The sequence below is a fragment of the Cibotium barometz genome, chromosome 8, assembly GCF_041138505.1.
Source record: "Cibotium barometz isolate CiBa-2024 chromosome 8, ASM4113850v1, whole genome shotgun sequence".
NCBI classification, from domain to species: domain Eukaryota; kingdom Viridiplantae; phylum Streptophyta; class Polypodiopsida; order Cyatheales; family Cibotiaceae; genus Cibotium; species Cibotium barometz.
Window position 1 is genome coordinate 55,404,441 of NC_141053.1, and position 20,209 is coordinate 55,424,649.

At 47.2% G+C, this 20,209-nt stretch overlaps 1 protein-coding gene across 1 annotated transcript; it reads left to right on the plus strand.

The window, feature by feature from the left end:
- The first annotated feature begins 475 nt into the window (after positions 1-475).
- On the plus strand, positions 476-19,976 carry LOC147636434 (initiation factor 4A-like protein). Its single transcript, XM_086801874.1, has 6 exons — positions 476-667; positions 774-911; positions 18,981-19,214; positions 19,294-19,351; positions 19,453-19,550; positions 19,638-19,976. Exons 1-6 carry the CDS (start codon positions 614-616, stop codon positions 19,653-19,655), a joined length of 600 nt encoding a protein of 199 aa, XP_086658000.1. The 5' UTR covers positions 476-613; the 3' UTR covers positions 19,656-19,976.
- Positions 19,977-20,209: the final 233 nt, after the last annotated feature.

Sequence of the window (20,209 nt, forward strand, 5' to 3'; positions counted from 1 at the left end):
CTCTGTGAAAAGGCAATGGTAGCGCCCTCGAATCTCATAATATGCTTAGAATAAGAGAGAGAGAGAGAGAGAGAGAGAGAGAGAGAGAGAGAGAGAGAGAGAGAGAGAGAGAGAAAGAGTCAATGTGTGTGTGTGTGTGTGTGTTGAGAGAGAGATGCGAGTACCACTAGTAGCATTTCCTCAGGACTATCTACGACGGGATATTAATGAGGGGGGAGAGAAGGGATCAATGGCTGAGAAGATGCATGGCGGGCGGGCGAGTTCTCAGTCATCGATCATGGGCGGGCATTGATGGACGACCGGGTGTTGGTTTTTTTTTTCAAGGTAGGGAGGCAAAATCTAACTTAAGAACACTTTGCTACAAGGACACCATATGTTGGATAGCTCACCTGCTGTCAAGCGTGCCACACGGGTTCAAATCCCGTGGGGGGCCTGGCCATGTTTAGTGTGGGGCCTGCCATCAGGCCCTTGGTCGGCCATCCAATGGCCCTTGATCCCTTCGCTGATATCCCATGGCACTTAGTGTCATGGGTAGCAGTGAATTATCATGAGCGAATGGTGCGTAAGGACGTTATAGAGACTCTTGTATTTTCAGAGGCAGCGAGAGGCCTACATGGAGACATTGAAACAATACTACGTTGCCGTGGATCGTCACCAGTTAAAGATGGTATCCAAGAAGATCAAGCTTTCTTAGAGCTTTGAAGCAGCATCTCTAGCATGGAGTTGTTGTTCAAAGCTTGTCTCACATGGATTTGTGAACGTTGTGTATGCAGGGAACTCTTGTGGATTTGATGAAGGTGTTGGGGAGAAAGCAAGGCCTGCCCTTGATCATGTGCTGCAGTTCCAGAGATTCCCTTGACGCTGTGTGCAGCCATTTCTCTTCTTCTCAGCACATTTCAGTGAGCTGTCTGGTTCGTCGCCCATCATGCCCTTTTTCATGCTCTCTTTTTTTGGTGAAGCATCACACAGCAATCTGTCATCTCGGTTGAAAAGAAATATAATTACACTGGTCTGATGAAGCTTTAATAATGGCTTCCTTTTATTTACAATAAAGGAAATAGTTAGTGGAAAAAATCTCGAGGTTGAATGTTGACATTTGTTTTTGTGGGGAGATTTTGATCCTTGTTTCAGTGTTTTTTTTTTTTTTGGGGGGGGGGGGGGGATTCCCCTCAAACTGCGCTTTACAATCAAATATCTGTAGAAATTCCGAAAGTGCACTTTGTCAATTTTGTTAGAGGATTAGAGTTACTATTCACCATTTTTCTCGTTTCAGAGTTTTCTTTTGCTTCGTGAAGGCCGTGGTTGTTCTGTTTCTAAAGAACTTCGTTCTCTGCCTTAAGCCTCTTGAACTTCCTGTTCTTGAGCGTGTACTTCCTTAAATTGATGAGCAATGAATTGCTTATGGCTATGATGGCTTTCTCGCAAAGCCTTTGAATGATTTTAACCCTAGTCTAGCAAGGATTTGGTCCAGATGAGATAGTTAGGCTCAAGGAAGAAAAAGGTTGGGATTAAGTGTAAGCTTCCAAGTTAAGCTTAATCCCTCAGCTCAACTTAGAGGTTCAGCTAAGGTCAAATTTTTTTTTTCCCCAAAGAACAATGCTTCTATTAGTTATAAAGAAAAACCAGTGGTAAGGTTGTATACAACACTGCTAGAAAGTAGTCCAACTATACATATGAGACAAGGAAGGGGGGGCTCCCTCCTTGGCTGGCAGCTCTATCAGAGGTGGCTACAACTGGAGGCGGAGGGAAAAGCCACATGGGCATGGAGTGCCAAGTAACTCCATCGTGCTCCTTTGAAAGGCAGAGAAGGAAGCCTCACTCTGCTGCTGCATGATTCGAATCACCGGTCAAGCGCTCAAAACGGCCCGGGAGGGTAGGTGTGAGATCCACCGAAATGGAACAGATGATCTCCACTGGGGGGTGATCAAGCTGTTGATGGCCTCGTTGCATTGGGCTCGCCAGATGTGTGAAGCTGCTATGCTGCTGTCCTCCATTGCAAGTTAGTGTGACTGCCGTATGGGAGCTGCAGCTGCAGTCATCAGATGCGCATGTGAGTGAGACTCAAAGCAAGGCCTCGTCCATCATCCTTGTAAAGTGAGGCCTCGCTGACCTCCGCAACCCAAGCTGCAGGCCCCCATGTGACTGTGCAAGTGGTGCTTGGATTGGAGGTGAATAGGCGGAGGATGCGCTGCCATACCTGCTGTGCCTTGGGGCAGTCCCACAGGCAATGTCTTTGGCTCTCCTCAAGGCTTCCACAACAGCAACAGCTCGCTGGTTTGCCTGCAATTGCCAGCCACATCATAGTAACATAGCCACTTGACCAGCATTCAGGCAGCCGACTAGCATTTTATGTGAGTCATGAACAATTGCTGCAGTCGACTTGACATTTTATGTCAATCGTGGCATTTAATGCTGGCCGACAACAGTAAGGGGCAGCAGACTTGCAGCATGTGGACATATAAAAAGGCACAGCTTGTTCATTCCCAAAATACGCAGGTATAGATCAGAGATGAACATCAGAAAGCAAGCATGTATGCTTAGGCTCTTGCCTGTGCATACTTACAGCCATACTTGTGCTCTCAGCCCTAGGCAAAGAAGCTCAGTCTCTTCAGGAGTATTCAGCACACCTACCCTCAGTCTCGGGCCGGTGTATTTCTCTCGAAGATAGCTTCACAGTCGCCTAAAGCTTATGAATAGTTCTGCCTAGTGTTTGGTCGCTTTGTCCTTGCGTTTGGCGGTCAGTCAGTCAGTTTGTCTGCTCAATCTTGTGGACATAGTTCAGCTTGTATACAGTTCTCCAGAAGAAGAAATAAAGCAAATACTCCTGCTCGTAGGGGGGCCCCCTTCAGTGGGTAATTCAAGACCCCATCTGGTGTCGTCTCTACTACATCTCTTTCATATTCATGTATGTTGTTTTAAAGGATTGCTAAAGACTCACTAAACTCAGGTTTAAAGAAAGGCTCGTTGTTTCATATGGTCCTAGCTTGGCGCATGCTACAGGCCAGCCCCAAGGCAGACCAATGTGGTCTAGCCTTGCAAAGGGTATCCAAACCCTTGCCATACAGTCGGCCAGCCCTTTGGTGGGCCTAGGTGACAATCGGCCAGGCCAGACAACCAGTCGGCCAGCAGCCAGCAGCCCTACAGCCCGACCAGCAGCCGGTAGGGCATTTATAGCAGCTGACTGTTTTACAGCAGTTGACTAGGCATTTATGCCAGTCGTGGGGAACTCCAGCAGGCCGACAGCCTTCTCAGGCAGCCGACCAGCAGTAGGAGGCCATATAAATGCATGTGCCTCAGTCCCACACAAAATATTCAGGTATTTAACAGAAAGTGCAGAAGCAGGTCAACATCCAGACTCTCCTCTTCACATTCAGCCAGCATATGTGCAGTCCTATAGCTATCTGGACTTGCATTAGTGGCGAGAAGAGTCTTCAGCAGAGCCTCGGATTAGGTGGATACTCAGCCGACATACGGTCTTCCTTGTCCTTGCTGGGCATGCTTAGGTGGACCAAAGGGAGGCGCCTAGAGGAATCTTGACCAACAACCTGAGAAAAGCATGAAACTTGATATTTTTGGCTATTCAACCACTTTTGGCAAAAAGGGGAAAAGCACAGCTATTTTTGGGGTTGGTCGACTTTAAAAAAGTAGGGATGGGTTTTTCTTGGCCAATGCTCAGGGAAAGAGAGCATGCTGCTGCTATATGGCCAGCACACCAAAGAGGAACTGCTACCCGCCAGAAAAGATGAAAACGCTTGAAGATCCCTTGCTACACGGCCAGCGCTCAAGGGAGAGGGAGCATACTACTGGCGGCCAAGGAAAAGGGGCACTTGCTGATCCCTGCAAATACAGCAGCAGCATGCTCTCTTTCCTTGAGCACTGGCTGTACAGCAGGGCAGCAAAAAGCTCTTGTTTTCCTCTGAGCGTTGGCCGTACACCGGCCACTTGGCGTGTTCTCTCTCCTATAGTGCTGGTTGTACAACAATACAAAGATTTCTCTCCTGAGTGCTGGTCGTACAGCAAGACAGCACCTTGTCTCTCTCTCTTCCCGGAGTGGCCACTGTTGTTGGGGCTGTTTCAAGGCTGATTCGTACTGGTTCTTGGTGCTGATTGTACCTAGATCCTTGAGCAAAGTGTTTATCGAGGAAGCTTTGTGGAAAATCCGGTGCAGGAATTGCACCCACACCTTGGTCTATTGTAACAGTTTATTCTTTGAATAAAGAAAGTTCCTACGGGGGGCTAGCCGTTCCGGCTTAGTGTGGTGTCATTATTTTATTTGTGTTTCTTCCGCTATGTTTTCAAAGCTCTGTCTGGTATATTTGAAGTGTTGGTCTATCGTTCTGGGTCCCCTATCGGTTTCATCCTGCCACTTTTCCGGTTGTTGGAGTTGATGAAGACTTTGTCATGATCATAGCTGCTTTATTTCTCCTATCCCTCTCGAAGAGTAAAGCCACCAGGTCTTCAAAGGTTGTAGGCTGCTAGGCAAAGGACTTCCAGAGTGTGCTCAAGCCGAGTGATCCCTCGCATACACTTATTAAGTACAACCACTTTCTCTTCATCTTCGGCTCACATTTAAGGCTAGCAAGTTGTTGGACTACTGAACCGAACTTGGCCAAATGACACTCGAAACTGATCGAGTCGCTGGACGGAGGAAAGACGAAGTCTTCGGTGGTGGGCAGGAAATGGCTCTGATACCAAATTTTGCATTTAGGGCTAGCAGAAGGTAACTAACCTAAGGTGGATAGCATGTACTCGTAATGTGAGTGTAGAGAGAGAGAGAAAATGCTCAGATGCACAAAGAATTTGTCACGTGCATCCCGCACTTGGATGCCACGTAGACATTTCTATACAGAAGGTGCTGGACCTGGGATGGTGAACTGGTCCCATGTGAGCCCAATCCGGGACGAGTCAGCCAGGGATCCATCTCAGTCGTCCTGAGGTCAGGTGTGCATTGTCCTGAGGTCAGGTGTGCACTGTCCTGCACATGAAACAGTGCCAGTCCGCGCTGTGAGTCTCCCTCTAGAATGATGTCAGTGGTTCTGTGTATCTGGTATGGTACCGGATGCCAGATCACTGAGTAGAGTATGTTTAGGACAAGGGGCCAGCCCATAGGGCTACCCCAGAGCTTAGTATGGGCATGGGAATGGTGTGAAACCATCCCCATGAGGGCGAGGAAGGCCCAGGCTGGACCCACCAGCCTGGGAAGGGCTGTGGGACAGCCCTAGGGCAAAGATAAGGCTATTTTCAGGAACATACAGCCTTTAAATGGCTGTAGGGCATGTATGGGGCAGCCCATACAGGCTGCCCAGCTTTGGGATTGTGGGCAAAAGATGTGCCCAGCCCTTAAGAAGCAGGCGCCTGATGTCCAGCCAGCCAGGAAGTGATGCGCAGGATTTATGGGAATTTTTCCAGCAGTTAATGGGATTTTTCAGCATTAAATGCTGAATATCCAGTCGTGGGACATATCTGATGTTGGCCGCCTGCCCTTATGCTGGCCGATTGCCCCTGAAGGATAGTATAAATAGAAGAGAGCCATAATCCCATCATTCATCTCAGTTTTCACCAAGTGCTCAAGCCAATCAAGTGCCAGTCAAGCCAAGGAGATTGCCAAGCAAAGGGGTGGACTTCTGAAGGTCAAGGGCAGGGTTTTCCCAGCCAAGAAAAGGTCAAGTTTTCTGTATTTGTTTTCAGATTTACATCATTCTAATAAAGCAAATACACCATCCGTGGTGTGGGCCTTACAGAGGGTAATTGGAACCCAATACTGTGTCCTCTCCATCTCCCCCTTCTCTCTCTATTTTCTGCACATCTCCTTTCAGTTTGTGCGTTAATTCCGTCACGAAAAGAGTGCTGATTTCTGAGTTTTGAAGTACCGATCCTTCTCCGAAGCTTCCGCATATTACAGTGGTATCAGAGCCTACTTCAAGGACAAAGATTCAGCAAAGAAAACCAGAAAATTTTTCTCGCTTGTGTGGTTGGTTTTTAGACGCTGGTGGACTACCCCTTTCAGAGTGACTCCTGTCCCTCGAAGGACGGTTGGTTTTTAGCCTCTGGAAGCCTCCCACACAGATAGTGGATGGTCAGATTGCGTTCCGAAAAGGAATTGCATTTTCCCGCTATGGCGAGCTTTGGCGACGAGAGAGAACAAGAACCATGGGACCAGAGTGCACCAGGCAGCCCAGCTAGGGCACTTGGCTTGAGTGTCACAGACATGTTCCAGCAGATGATGCGAGCAATCGCAGACCAGACAGCCAAGTTGGATGAGCAGAAGGCGCGGATCTTGGCTCTGGAGGAGCGTTCTCGCTCTCCAGCGTCGCGTTTTCCATCTCCTCCTCCCTCTCCTTCCGTATCCCAGATACCAGATCCTCGTCACAGGGACCCTCTTGCGGGGTCACAGCCGCAGCCAAGCTCCTTGCTTGAGACGTAGATGCGTGCATTGGAGATTCGACAACGAGAAGACGACGCCATGCGACGCGTGGAACACGAGCGTTACCTCAGAGCTTTGGACGCCAGATTGACACCGGCGGCGCCCTCAAATCATTTTTCCGAGAAAATGAATTTCAGTAAGTATAATGGTAAACTCGATCCCACAACTCTTTATTCATGGTTACATCAATTTGAAGCTTACTTTGCCGCAGTTAGGAAAACAGATACTGACAAAGTGATCTTAGCTAGTTGGTACTTGGAAGGTGAGGCCATTCCTTGGTGGACTCAGTGGGCTCCTGCCCACACCAGAGCAGGTATGGCAGCTTATGGGTGGGACGAATTCGTCCGCGACCTTAAGCAGCGGTTTCTACCGCCCCACTACCTTGAGCGACTCGAAGACGAGTTTAGGGGAGCGCGTCAAAACGCGCAACCAGTCCTTCAGTTTGCCAATAAAATTTCGACCTTGTGTCTGCAATTAGGCTTATCTGATACGGACAAGAAAGGGCAGTTTTTGTATGGCTTGGACACGCAAATCCAATGGGAGGTGCGTATGTTTAGGCCAGCCACCTTTGAGGACGCACTCTCGCTTGCGCAGAGTGCAAAAATGAAACACAATGGTGGCAAGCCCAAGACTTCCCAGCCGGCTTCTCCTAGGGCTAACACCTCGGGAGGCAAAAGCCAGAACCAGACGAGGTCTTCCCTGGGACAGAGCCCGAGAGCCTCTGGCTCCAAGAACTCGAACAATGCGTCTAAGATTACTCCAGACCAGAAAGCGGAGGCAGGCAAGATAGGTGGCAAGTTGAGTGCTGAGGAGCTTTCTCAGTACAAGAAGGAGGGTAGATGTTTCTTTTGTCACACAAAAGGACATACTTCTCGGGATTGTCCGAAGAAGCCTCCAAAGGCCGCCGCCGCCTCCACAGCTTCCGTGGGTGAGCACAGCTCCCACACAGACCCCAGCGGCCACCCCTAGTTCTTCAACCCCCGGTGCTTGAGTTGGAGCAATTATTAGCCGGGAGCTCGAAGATAAGCAGAAGGGCACCCATGACCAGGAGTATGAGCGCAACGAATTGCTCAAGTCCTTTGGCTACATAGGTGGCCAGAGAGGAGTCGTCTTGTTTGACAGCGGCAGCATGGAGGATGTGGTCACGGAACAGACCGCTAGGTGTGCCCGTTTCGAGTTGACTCCGGTGGACAAACAGGTGGAGGGTTTTAGCACAGGTATAACAACGAGCGTCAAGTATGAAGCTCTAGGTGCTAAGTTAGTGATTCAGGGCATCGAGTTTGTGCGTGACTTTATGGTTGCCCCTCTTGTAGGAGCAGACATAATTTTGGGTATCCAGTGGTTTCACAAGTTTCTTCCTGATGTCAAGTGGGACAAGCACACGTTTCAAATCCATCGAAATGTGTCCAATACCCCGGTGACCATTAAATGTGAGCCAGGTATTCCAAACTTTTCGCTCATAAGCCACTTGCAGGCTAAGCGAGCAGTCAGAAAAGGCGCACAGTGTGCGATGATTTACATCCAGACAGCCCAGACGGTGGCCAGTGCTTCCGAGAAGTACTCGGTCCTCCATGAAAAGTTCCAGAAGATTTTTCTTCATGACAGTCTCCCTCCCTAGCTCCCCCCGTCCAGACCGGAGGATCACAGGATTGACCTCCTCCCAGGCTCGAAACCCCCGAGCAAGTTTCCGTATCGCCTTTCTAAGGCAATGGAATCGGAGTTGGACCGCCAACTCCAAGAATTGTTGCAAGCTGGCTTCATCCGCCCCAGCGTGTCGCCATTTGCAGCACTGATCTTGTTTGTCAAGAAGAAAGATGGGTCTTCCCGGTTGTGTGTCGATTATCGTGCACTCAACAAGCTGACTATCAAGAGTAGATTCCCGATGCCTCGAATTGACTATATTCTCGAGAGGCTGAATGGAGCAAAGGTGTTCTCCAAACTGGATTTAAAGAGTGGGTACCACCAGGTACGGATTGTAGAGGGGGACATCCCCAAGACAGCCTTCCGTACAGAATGGGCCCACTATGAATTTGTGGTCATGCCATTTGGTTTGACGAACGCACCAGCTACATTTAACTGCATGATGATGCGTGTTTTCCGGGAGTTGATTGGAGAGTGTGTGTTCATATTTCTGGACGACATACTCATATTTTCAGCTACAGTTGAGCAGCATGACATTGATGTGGAGAAAGTTCTTAAGTTGCTGGAAAGCAACGAGCTCTATGTCAATGAAAAGAAGTCAGAATTTTATCTGTTCCAGGTACATTACTTGGGATATATAATTAGTGCTGAAGGCATTCGACTTGATCCGGCTAAGGTGGCCGAGATTGTTAACTGGGAAGTACCACAGACAGCTTATGACATTCGATCATTTGTGGGTATATGCCAGGCATATTCCACCCACATTGACAAGTTTTCTGATCTCTCGGCAGATCTCACCGATCTGCTAAAGGGAGTGAAAACCAGAAGGCAAAAGATTCGAATGACTCCACGAGCGTTGGAGGCATTCCAAAACCTCAAGGTGGCTTTATCAAAAGCGCCTTGTTTAGCTCTTGCCTCGTGGGACGAACCATTTCAAGTGATCACCGATGCGAGTAACATCGCAATTGGAGGTGTATTGCAACAGAATGGTCATCCGGTAGCTTACATGTCTCGTAAGTTACTGCCCGCTGAAAAGAACTACTCAGTCTATGATCGTGAACTCCTAGCAGTTATACATGCCTTGAAACATTGGAAACATTTCCTCTATGGCCGTGACTTCGAGGTTCGCATTGACCATCAGGCATTGCGCTGGATTCAGACGATGCCAAGTGCATAGTGGAGTGATTGATAACACCGCTGGAGTCAGATATTCCAGCAGAATGGCCAGGTGCTGAAGCTCTGGTCTTTCTGCACCATACTCGTCCCACCAAGTGACATCATCAACATGAAACCTACAACATGACAATTTGAAAAACCATAATTGCACTTCAAACATCTAATAAAGGTTTATATGACATAGATTTAAATAAAGGTTTAAAGTTCAGCTTTCAACTTGTCATGTTGTGCATCACTCCATCCAAACATTCCCTCTTTGTTGGGATAGTTTGCAAGCTGATCCTTCACCTTGCGTCTTTTCTCTGGAGTACTGTCATGTGCATGAAAATGCCATGGACATTCTCAGAGCTAATCCAGAAGGGGCAGCCAAGAAAAAGACCATAAAAGCTAGGATTTGGAGCACAAGGTGCAGAAAGAGGCTAGTTTGGACTTGGAGAGGAACCGGAGAATCTGTCGGCTGCAAGAGAAGGATTGTCGGCTGCAAGCATGTCAGGCGCATGTGCAGCCGAGGCCGACAGCAATCTCGAGGCCCGCGAGGGCAGCTTCGTGGCGGTATGGGATGTCGCGAGGAGGAGATTGGTCGGTACGTTGGTTTCACAAGTTTCTTCCTGATGTCAAGTGGGACAAGCACACGTTCCAGATCAATCGCAATGTGTCAAACACCCCGGTGTCCATTAAGTGTGAGCCAGGTATTCCAAACTTTCCGCTCATAAGCCACTTGCAGGCTAAGCGAGCAGTCAGGAAAGGTGCAAAGTGTGTGATGATTTACATCCAGACAGCCCAGACGGTGGCCAGTGCTTCCGAGAAGTACTCGGTTCTCCATGAAAAGTTCCAGAAGATTTTTCTTTGGGACAGTCTCCCTCCCTAGCTGCCCCGTCCAAATCGGAGGATCACAGGATTGACCTCCCAGGCTCGGAACCCCCGAGCAAGTTTCCGTATCGCCTTTCTAAGGCAATGGGATCGGAGTTGGACCGCCAACTCCAAGAATTATTGCAAGCTGGCTTCATCCGCCCCAGCGTTTCGCCATTTGCAGCACCGATCTTGTTTGTCAAGAAGAAAGATGGATCTTTCCGGTGTTGTGTTGATTATCGTGCACTCAACAAGCTGACTATCAAGAGCAGATTCCCGATGCCTTGAATTGACTATATTCTCGAGAGGCTGAATGGAGCAAAGGTGTTCTCCAAACTGGATTTAAAGAGTGGGTACCACCAGGTACGGATTGTAGAGGGGGACATCCCCAAGACAGAACGAGCCCACTATGAATTTGTGGTCATGCCATTTGGTTTGACGAACGCCCCAACTACATTTAACCGCATGATGATGCGTATTTTCCGGGAGTTGATTGGAGAGTGTGTGTTCATATTTCTGGACGACATACTCATATTTTCAGCTACAATTGAGCAGCATGACATTGATGTGGAGAAAGTCCTTAAGTTGCTGGAAAGCAATGAGCTCTATGTCAATGAAAAGAAGTCAGAATTTTATCTGTTCCAGGTGCATTACTTGGGATATATAATTAGTGCTGAAGGCATTTGACTTGATCTGGCTAAAGTGGCCAAGATTGTTAACTGGGAAGTACCTCAGACGGCTTATGACATTCGATCATTTGTGGGTATATGCCAGGCATATTCCACCCACATTGACAAGTTTTCTGATCTCTCGGAAGATCTCACCGATCTGCTAAAGGGAGTGAAAAGAAGAAGGCAAAAGATTCGAATGACTCCACGAGCGTTGGAGGCATTCCAGAACCTCAAGGTGGCTTTATCAGAAGCGCCTTGTTTAGCTCTTGCCTCGTGGGACGAACCATTTCAAGTGATCACCGATGCGAGTAACATCGCAATTGGAGGTGTATTGCAACAGAATGGTCATCCAGTAGCTTACATGTCTCGTAAGTTACTGCCCGCCGAAAAGAACTACTCAGTCTATGATCGTGAACTCCTAGCAGTTATACAGGCCTTGAAACATTGGAAACATTTCCTGTATGGCCGTGACTTCGAGGTTCGCACTGACCATCAAGCATTGTGCTGGATTAATACGATGCCAAGTGCACAGTGGAGTGATCGACAACACCGCTGGAGTCAGATTTTCCAGCAGTTTGGTGGTATGATTGAGTACCTTCCAGGAAAGGCCAATCGAGTGGCCGATGCTTTGAGCAGGAAGGGACAAGTATCTACGATTCAGACCACTAGACTTGACCTTGTTGGTACAGGACTAGAGGACATGAAGCACACGTACGCGGATTCCGAGGAATTCGGTACTCAGTGGGAACAGGCATTGGATGCCACAGGACCATGCCATTTTCTGATATGCGATGGTTGGCTTTTCTACAAAGGCCGACTATGTGTCATGAAGTCATTTCGGGCAGCTCTTCTCCATGATGTCCATGATGCCATTACAAGTGGTCATAGGGGCATGAATTCGACTCTGGAGAAATTAGAACGGCAATACTATTGGCCAAAGATGAGGCGTGATGTGTTTACATATGTACAACGCTGTGACATTTGTCAAAAGGTGAAAGCTCCTCGTGGAAAGAAGATAGGGTTGTTACAGCTCTTGCCAATTCCTGAGGGTCCTTTCTAGGACATTTGTCACTAATCTGCCTCCTAGTCCGAGTAAGTGTAATACGCAGTGCTTAACTATTGTTGATAGGTTTAGCAAATTTGTTATGCTTATTCCTTGCAGGGCCAATGTGACCGCCGAGGATGTTCCCCAGCTATTCATTCGGCATTGGTACCCGATTGGCGGGATTCCTAGGACCATAGTGTCAGACCGAGATGCCAAGTTTACCAGTCATTTTTGGAGGGCATTGTTTGATTAGTTTTGGTACTAAGTTGAATTTTTTCAGTGCATTCCACCCACAGACAGATGGCCAGATAGAGATATACAACCAGTTGGCCTTTGATGTGCTGAAGTGTTATGTCCATGATCAGCAAGGTAAGTGGGAATGGTTTTTGCCTTGAGTTCAAGCTGTTTTGAATGACTCTTTTTCTTCAGCTATTGGCAGGACTCCATATGAGGCAGCGTTTGGAAGACCTTTCCAGTCGTTGTTAACCAGGACTTCGTCTTCAGTACCGGAGGCGAACAGAGTGACGGAGTCTTACCAGGAGATCCTAGAGTCAGTAAAAGACAGATTGGCTAAAGTGCAAGAGGCCTACACTCGACAGGCCAATAAAGACCGAAGGGATATGAAGTTTTCGGAAGGAGATTGGGTTTATCTTCGGATAATGAAGCAAAGATTGAAGCAGGTGGGCAAGCGATGCCCAAAGTTGTCTTTCAGGAGCTTCGGACCTTTTCCCATCCGGAAAAAGATTAATGAGGTGTCTATGCAGTTAAAGCTACCTCCAAGTTGGACTATGCACGATGTATTTCATGTCAGTTGGTTAAAGCCATATACAGGTCCACCCCCTTCAGAGGTCAAAGACGAAGCAGAACCAGACATTGTGGATGAAGCAGAAGTAATGGTTCCAGAACAGACCCTTCTGCTTCGTCCACCCCCTTCAGAGGTCAAAGACGAAGCAGAACCAGACATTGTGGATGAAGCAGAAGTAATGGTTCCAGAACAGACCCTTCTGCACCGTTTCAAGCATGGCTCAGGGCGAAGACTACGACAGTTCCTCACGAAGTTTCAGGACCGAGGAACTCATGAAGCGGTATGGCTCGACAAAGAATTTTTCGAAGATTATCCGGCATTATTGACGGATTATATGGAGGCTATGCAGCTTCCGTCAAGTTAAGCAGAAGGGGATGTCACGTGCATCCCGCACTTGGATGCCACGTAGACATTTCTGTACAGAAGGTGCAGGACCTGGGATGGTGAACTGGTCCCATGTGAGCCCAGTCCGAGACGAGTCAGCCAGGGATCCATCTCAGTCGTTCGAGGTCAGGTGTGCATAGTCCTGCACATGAGTTCAAGGTCAGGTGTGCACTGTCCTGCACATGAAACAGTGCCAGTCCGCGCTGTGAGTCTCCCTCTAGAATGATGTCCGTGGTTCTGTGTATCTGGTTTGGTACTGGATGCCAGATCACTGAGTAGATTATGTTTAGGACAAGGGGCCAGCCCCCATAGGGCTACCCCGGAGCTTAGTGTGGGCATGGGAATGGTGTAGAACCACCCCCATGAGGGCCAGGAAGGCCGAGGCTGGACCCACCAGCCATGGAAGGGCTGTAGGACAGTCCTAAGGCAAGAATAAGGCCATTTTCAGGAGGTTACAGCCTTCATAGGGCTGTAGGGCAAGTATGGGGCAGCCCATACAGGCTGCCCAGCCCATGGATTGTGGGCAAAGACTATGCCCAGCCTTCTAGAAGCAAGCGCCTGCCTCCCCGGCCTGCTAGGGAATTTACGCAGCATTTATTGGGATTTATTTGAGCATTTAATGCTGATTTTGGTCAGTCGTGGGAATATGATGCTGGCCGACTGCTCTTCTACTGGCCGACTGCCCCTGAAGAGTAGTATAAATAGGAGAGGTCCACAATCCTGTCATTCATCTCAGTTTTCACCAAGAGCTCAAGCCAATCAAGGGCCAGACAAGCCAAGGAGATTGCTAAGCAAAGGGGTGGGCTTCTGAAGGTCAAGGGCAAGGATTTCCCAGCCAAGAAAAGGTCAAGTTTTCTGTATTTGCTTTCAGATTTACATCATTCTAATAAAGCAAATACACCATACGTGGTGGGGGCCCTATAGAGGGTAATTGGGACCCAATATTGTGTCCTCTCCATCTCCCCCTTCTCTCTCTATTTTCTGGACATCTCCTTTCAGTTTGTGCATTAATTTCCGTCGCGAAAAGAGTGCTGATTTTTGAGTTTTGAAGTAACGATCTTTCTCCAAAGCTTCCGCATACTACAGGAAAAGATTGGGATGATGACAGTCATCCAAGAACAGGTTGGAATCCCGTCATCAAGTTTAGCAGAGGGGGATGTTATGTGCTATGGACATTCTCAGAGCTAATCCAGAAGGGGCAGCCAAGAAAAAGACCATTAAAGCTAGGATTTGGAACACAAGGTGCAGAAAGAGGCTAGTTTGGACTTGGAGAGGAACTGGAGAATTTGTCAGCTGCAAGAGAAGGATTGTCGGCTGCAAGCATGTCAGGCGCATCATTTATGATGGATATATGGTCCAGTCTGTTGGCCGAGAGCAGTCGGCCAGCTCTCCATGAAGTCCAAGAGGCATATAAATAGCAAGTTTGCTCATTGTTCTATTCATTCATTCCTTTATGGAATGGGTCCTTAGGGTCCTTAGAGTAGGACTAGATTTTGGTGTTTATGACCTTTTGTATGAAGGCAGCATAGGGCTGTAGAAGGGTACCTTTTTGTACCATATGAAATATACTAAATTTCCAGCCACATCTCTCTCTCTCTCTCTCTCTCTCTCTCTACTCTCCCTTCTGTCTGCGTTATGCATCAACCACGTACCACCTCACCGTCTGCTTGCTGTTGCTGTTTTCCCTAACTCTGGATCAAGCACATAGGTAGCTGTATGTAGTGGAGAATCATATTGGTTCCATCTACTCACTACAAGATCCTCCAACTCTTGTCTTCTATCTGCATCAGTCACTATGAAATGGATGTTCTCAACCATCCGATCCATGGCCTCATAAATCTTCCCAATGTAAGGCACATCTCCATCCACATGCTTCAAAAACCTTAACAATCGGCCAACATAACTTGAGAAGATGCTCTATAGAAGGCCAAAATGCATCCTGTGTAATAGTAGCATAGCAAAGCTGTCCAAGTGCTTGCCTATGAGTAGGCCACGACTCCGAATCAGGGCATGCTATCATCTGCTTTAGGGCCGGTCTCACATGAAAGAGATGACGAAGCATCACGAAACTGTATGCAAAGCGGGTGTCGGAGTACTTCAATAATTCTTCTTTGCAAACCTATGATATAATGCAAGAGAGTAATGGTGGCGGGTTATGAAAGAAACAACCTCTTTGCCTGTGTCAATTGTGGACTTTACCCAATGCAACTTTCCAATGTCTTTAAGCAAGTTATTGAGACAATGTGCCATGCATGGTCTCCATGCTCTTTTCACATGATAGAACTCATGCTTGGACACATGAACACGATGATGGACACATGGAAACAAGGTTCCTAAAGTTGGAATTGGAAAAAGCACTCATCTGGGTCAAAAAGCAAGTAAAAGCAAAAGTCGAACTTTGTTGACCAAAAAGCTGAGGGCACTGTTGAAAAGAGCATGTCGAATCGATTCAAAAAGCTATAACTTTTTCAAAAAGCATCTCCAGGGCCAAAAAGCAAGGCTCTGAAGTTGTAAAAGCAGAAATCAAGAACGTTGACTATTATTAAAGCAAAAGCAAGGAGGCAAAGCAAAAGCACGGAAATAAAACAAAAGCTAGGGAATAAAGGCAAAAGCAAAGCATGGATAAAAGTAGGCATCCCCTCAAGTATTTAAAGGACTACGCATCCTCTTGATGGATCATAGAAGACTTGAGGAGAACCTTGGAGAAAGAAGTTGTGAAGACTCATCTTCATCATCATCCTCACAAACTAACCTCTCCACCACAACCGGCAGTTATCACCCCTTCAATCCCCAACGTTCTGCCACCCTATGCCCCTATCTGGAGTACTCAGCCGATTGCCGCCGCCTTGACTTGGGTCAAAAAGCACTCATCTGGGTCAAAAAGTAGGTAAAAGCAAAAGTCAAACTTTGTTGACCAAAAAGCTGAGGGCATCGTTGAAAAGAGCATGTCGAACTGAGTCAAAAAGCTATAAGCCGCTTTTTCAAAAAGCATCTCCAGGGCCAAAAAGCAAGGCCTTGAAGTTGTAAAAGCATAAATCAAGAACTTTGACTATTATTAAAGCAAAAGCACGGGAATAAAACAAAAGCTAGGGAATAAAGGCAAAAGCAAAGCATGGATAAAAGTAGGTATCCCCTCAAGTATTTAAAGGACCAGGCATCCTCTTGATGGATCATAGAAGACTCGAGGAGAACCTTGGAGAAAGAAGTTGTGAAGACTCATCTTCATCATCATCCTCACATACTAACCTCTCCACCAGAACCGACAGTTATCACCCCTTCAATCCTTGGCGTTCTGCCACCCTGCTCCCCTATCTGGAGTACTCAGCCGACTGCTGCTGCCTTGATCTGTTGCTGCTATGCGCCGTCTGTACCTGCAGCGCCATCATTCGCCGCCTTGCTCAGTACTGTGTGTCGCCAACAGCACTAGCGCCGCCACTATCTTTGCTTGCTGCTGTGCGCCGCCTGCACCACTAGCGCCGCCATCAGTTGTAGCTTCTGAACGCCTACCTACACCGCCTCTGCCTTGCAGCACCTGCATCCCCTTGTGCGACAGCGCTGCCTTGCCCTAGTACCGATTAATCCCTCTTGTAGTCATCAGCGCTGCTTGACTCAGCCCAGCAGTGCCTTTATTGCAACTGCCCGCCACCTGTGTACAGTGTTTTCTGCGTAGCCAAGTGGCGCCTGTGCCACTCCAGTAGTACCGCCACCAACACAGCGCTGCTTGTCACTGTAGCCCTTTGGAGATGAACGTTTGGCGCTAAAAGCACTACCTTATTATCACTTTGGAGTTTGCCATCTTGGGATTCCTGTCCATATTATGTGAAGAGTTCTTGTGGGTGTTTGAAAGCCTTAGAATTTGGTTTAAGTATTTACATTGGAATTTTGGTAGTAGCCCGGTGTAAGCCTCTTGTGGGTCATCCTCGTGGTGAGCTTGGCATCAGCTATCTTGTGCCTCGACATTGACCTTGGCCCGATCTCGACATTGACTACCATGGAGTCCTCATGAGGGGAAAGGACCAGATGCGGCTTAGCGGTGCCAAGAAAATACAGCCCACAAACTGCTGCACAAAGAAAAGGAGGGACGGCGAGGGATGCCGTGCACGATGGAGGAAGGGCAGGCCGGGGCTTGGGCGGGGAAGCAGAGGATACAAGTGGGGACGGAGTGCAGTGAGGGAAGACGTGATGGTGAAGGAGAGGGCAAAGGTGATGTCGGCGAAGAGGTAAGGGCACTGGGAAGGTGCACAAGGCGAGGCGTGGGGTCCGGGGGGGGGGGTGTGCACGCAAAGTTGGGGGCTCTCTGAATTTCTTTCTATTCTATCTATGGGTATGCTAGTATAAGGGGGGAAGTTGTGCATTTCACATGTGGAGCTTGTTTGCTGTGATACAACCATGCAGGCTATTGCTAGTCTTAGCTATTTAATTAAATACGATCAAGACTTGATCCTGAGTAAACATGTAGAGCAGAAAGGAATGTGTGTTTGTCGCATTGGTGATGCAAAAGGCCTCTCTTCAAGAGAGTGAAAGGTTACTATCGAGGAGTCATGCCTCTTGAAAGAGGCATGACTCATGAATGAATAGTTGTGCCTTTTAATGTGAAGAGTCATGTCCCATTGGTTGAGGTATAACTTTCCTAAAGAAACGTTAGTCATGTGTCCCTTCACGGGAAGCCACGACCTTTTGTTGTCTCTTGAAAGGATATGTTTCTTCATCAAAAGGTGTGATCCTTAGAGAAAGGTCATGTCTCTTGGATGATGTCTTTTCAAGTAAATGGAGTCCAGGCTAGTCAATGAACATGATTAAGCCACATGTCATGACACATTGTACCTTCGAGAAGCCTGAGAGTATTTCTAGCCTCACATGTGCCGTGATTATGTGAGTGCGTGTTTGAGTTGCAACAAGGTAAAGGTACCTCATGGAAAAACACTTGGTTCGCTAATGTCATTAGAGGTTCTTAATCCTCCTTTTGAGCAAATCAACATGGTGCATGTAAAAAATATGCCACCTAGCTTGGGTAAGTGAAACACCCATTGGCTAACCATTGTGGATAGACTTAGCAAGTTAGTTCTGGTGCTTCCAAGGGTAACATTACTGTGGAAGAGACAACATTGGTTTCATGTTGTAGACAAAGCTAATGTCTCAAGATCGTGATAGTAAGTTCACGGGACAATTCTGGCAGCCAACACTTAATAACTTTGGGATGAAATTAAATTCCTCCAGTGCCCTTCACTCTTAGTCTCATAATCAAATGGAAACTTTCAATGAGATGGCATTTGATATTCTCAAATGCTATGCTCACGACTAGTAGAATTGTTACATCATTATGGTCCATGGAAGACATCTGATTAAGGTGTGCGTGCTGATTAGGTTTTGTCAGTACATTTGACTCTCAAGAGAAGAGAGGAAAGAAAAATACACAGTAGCATGAGTAGGTAGCCTATTCAGCTAGGGAAGATCTTGGACACCCTGGATGCTTGCCTCTTGTAGGTCTGGGCACTTTTTCTGGTGATATGTGCACCTGAAGATAGCTTGATGTAATCGTACTTCTCCTTGGGCTACCTGACCTTCCCTGTGCTGCCTAACCAGCACCTGACCAGCCCGCATGCTGTACGGAGAGTCCTGTGCCCTGCCCCTGCTGCCCAGCCTTCCGTGATGCAAACACATCAGGTCGGGATGTGCCAACGTAGCCTGGAATGTAAATTTTTCATTGTCAACTGTCCTGCACATCCAATATCGTGTTCACACTCGTGTTTTGGTGCCTGGATCTTGGCCTAATAAATTGCCTGATGGTGGAACTTGGTGAGGAACTCAAGGAGAGAATTCAGTGATATTGGCTTCTCTACTTCTAGAAAATTATGTCGGATTTAATGTGGTCAATGCAAGGATGTGGACTAGCGAAAGGTATTATGTTGAAGTTGCCAAAATGATTATGCTGCTTATGAATTCTTTCCTTTTAACATCTTGAATGGCATGTTTTATTTATTCCAGCACAGCGATCTCTCTGAAGCTGAACGATTCTCAATACTAGAGCATTTTCAGAAAGCAGTGGCTGATTGGAACGAGTCTTTAGAGGAGAATGTGGAAAGAAATGTGAACATGGAGACACAAGAGGCACATTCTCATCTTCTCGTGGTCACGGATGCTTGTTTACCTTCCCAAGCTCTTGCGGAGGCCCCTTTATTTGCTAGAATTTTGATAAATTATGACCTTCCTACCAAAAAGGTAATCTAATTGGCCCCTTTGAGAAGCTTCTCTTCCATTTTTTTGTGGCTAATAGCTTGCTGGTATTTTTGCCACTTAGGAGGCATACCAAAGGAGACTGGCAGCATGTTTGGGACATCTGGCAGTAGGGTCATCAGGTAGATGTAGTTGCTTTTAGTTGACAATCTCTTGATGCAAGTTTTGGTAAAGATGCAGATATGTGGTGCTGTCTCACTTGAGGTTTTTAGCTTTGTATCAGGAGGCATTGTGATAAGTATGTTAGTGGGAGGAGAAGTGGCTTTGTTAAGGAATATTGAAGAAGGCTGTGGAATTGTCATAGAAGAGATGCCTATCCAGGTAGAATGTGTTCATTTAATGCAAGTCTTCTGCTACTGCAACACAGGGTGACTTGAAAATTTTCCTTCACTTCGGTGTCTTTTGCAGATCTTCGAGCTTCTTTGAGTCAAGTTTCTGCTAAGTGATCAGAACAAGGTGCCATGTTGGAGAAATGGTCATAGATGGCTTCGATTTGAGTGCAAGCAAGGGTGGTAACTTCATAGGCTTGCCAAGATGAAGGTTCATGTTCTGTTATGCAATCTTGACCTTTGTCATCTATCTTTAGCGGTGCATTTGCCCTATCAACTACTTATTTTCTGTACTAATTCTTTCTATTTGCTACTTCCCTTAGTGCTAGGCTTCATTATGGCTGAGTCTGCCCTTATTTCCGGAGGTTTGATAGAAACTCAGTACGAAGGGCTTTGTGTGAATATATGCTCTTATATGTGTGTGTGTGTGTGTGTGTGGAGTGCGTGTGTGAGAGCATATCTTGATACAGAGTTCTACACCCACTATTGGGCACTGATGACGTTAGTGGGGATGTTGTAGTATCTAGTAGATTTCAATGCATGAGACCAAGGTCTATTATCTTAAACACTTGGCTAAACATCTCCTTGGTTTGAACAATCTTCTTCTTATGATTACTTGTTATAATTAGATTATTCACATACAAGACAATG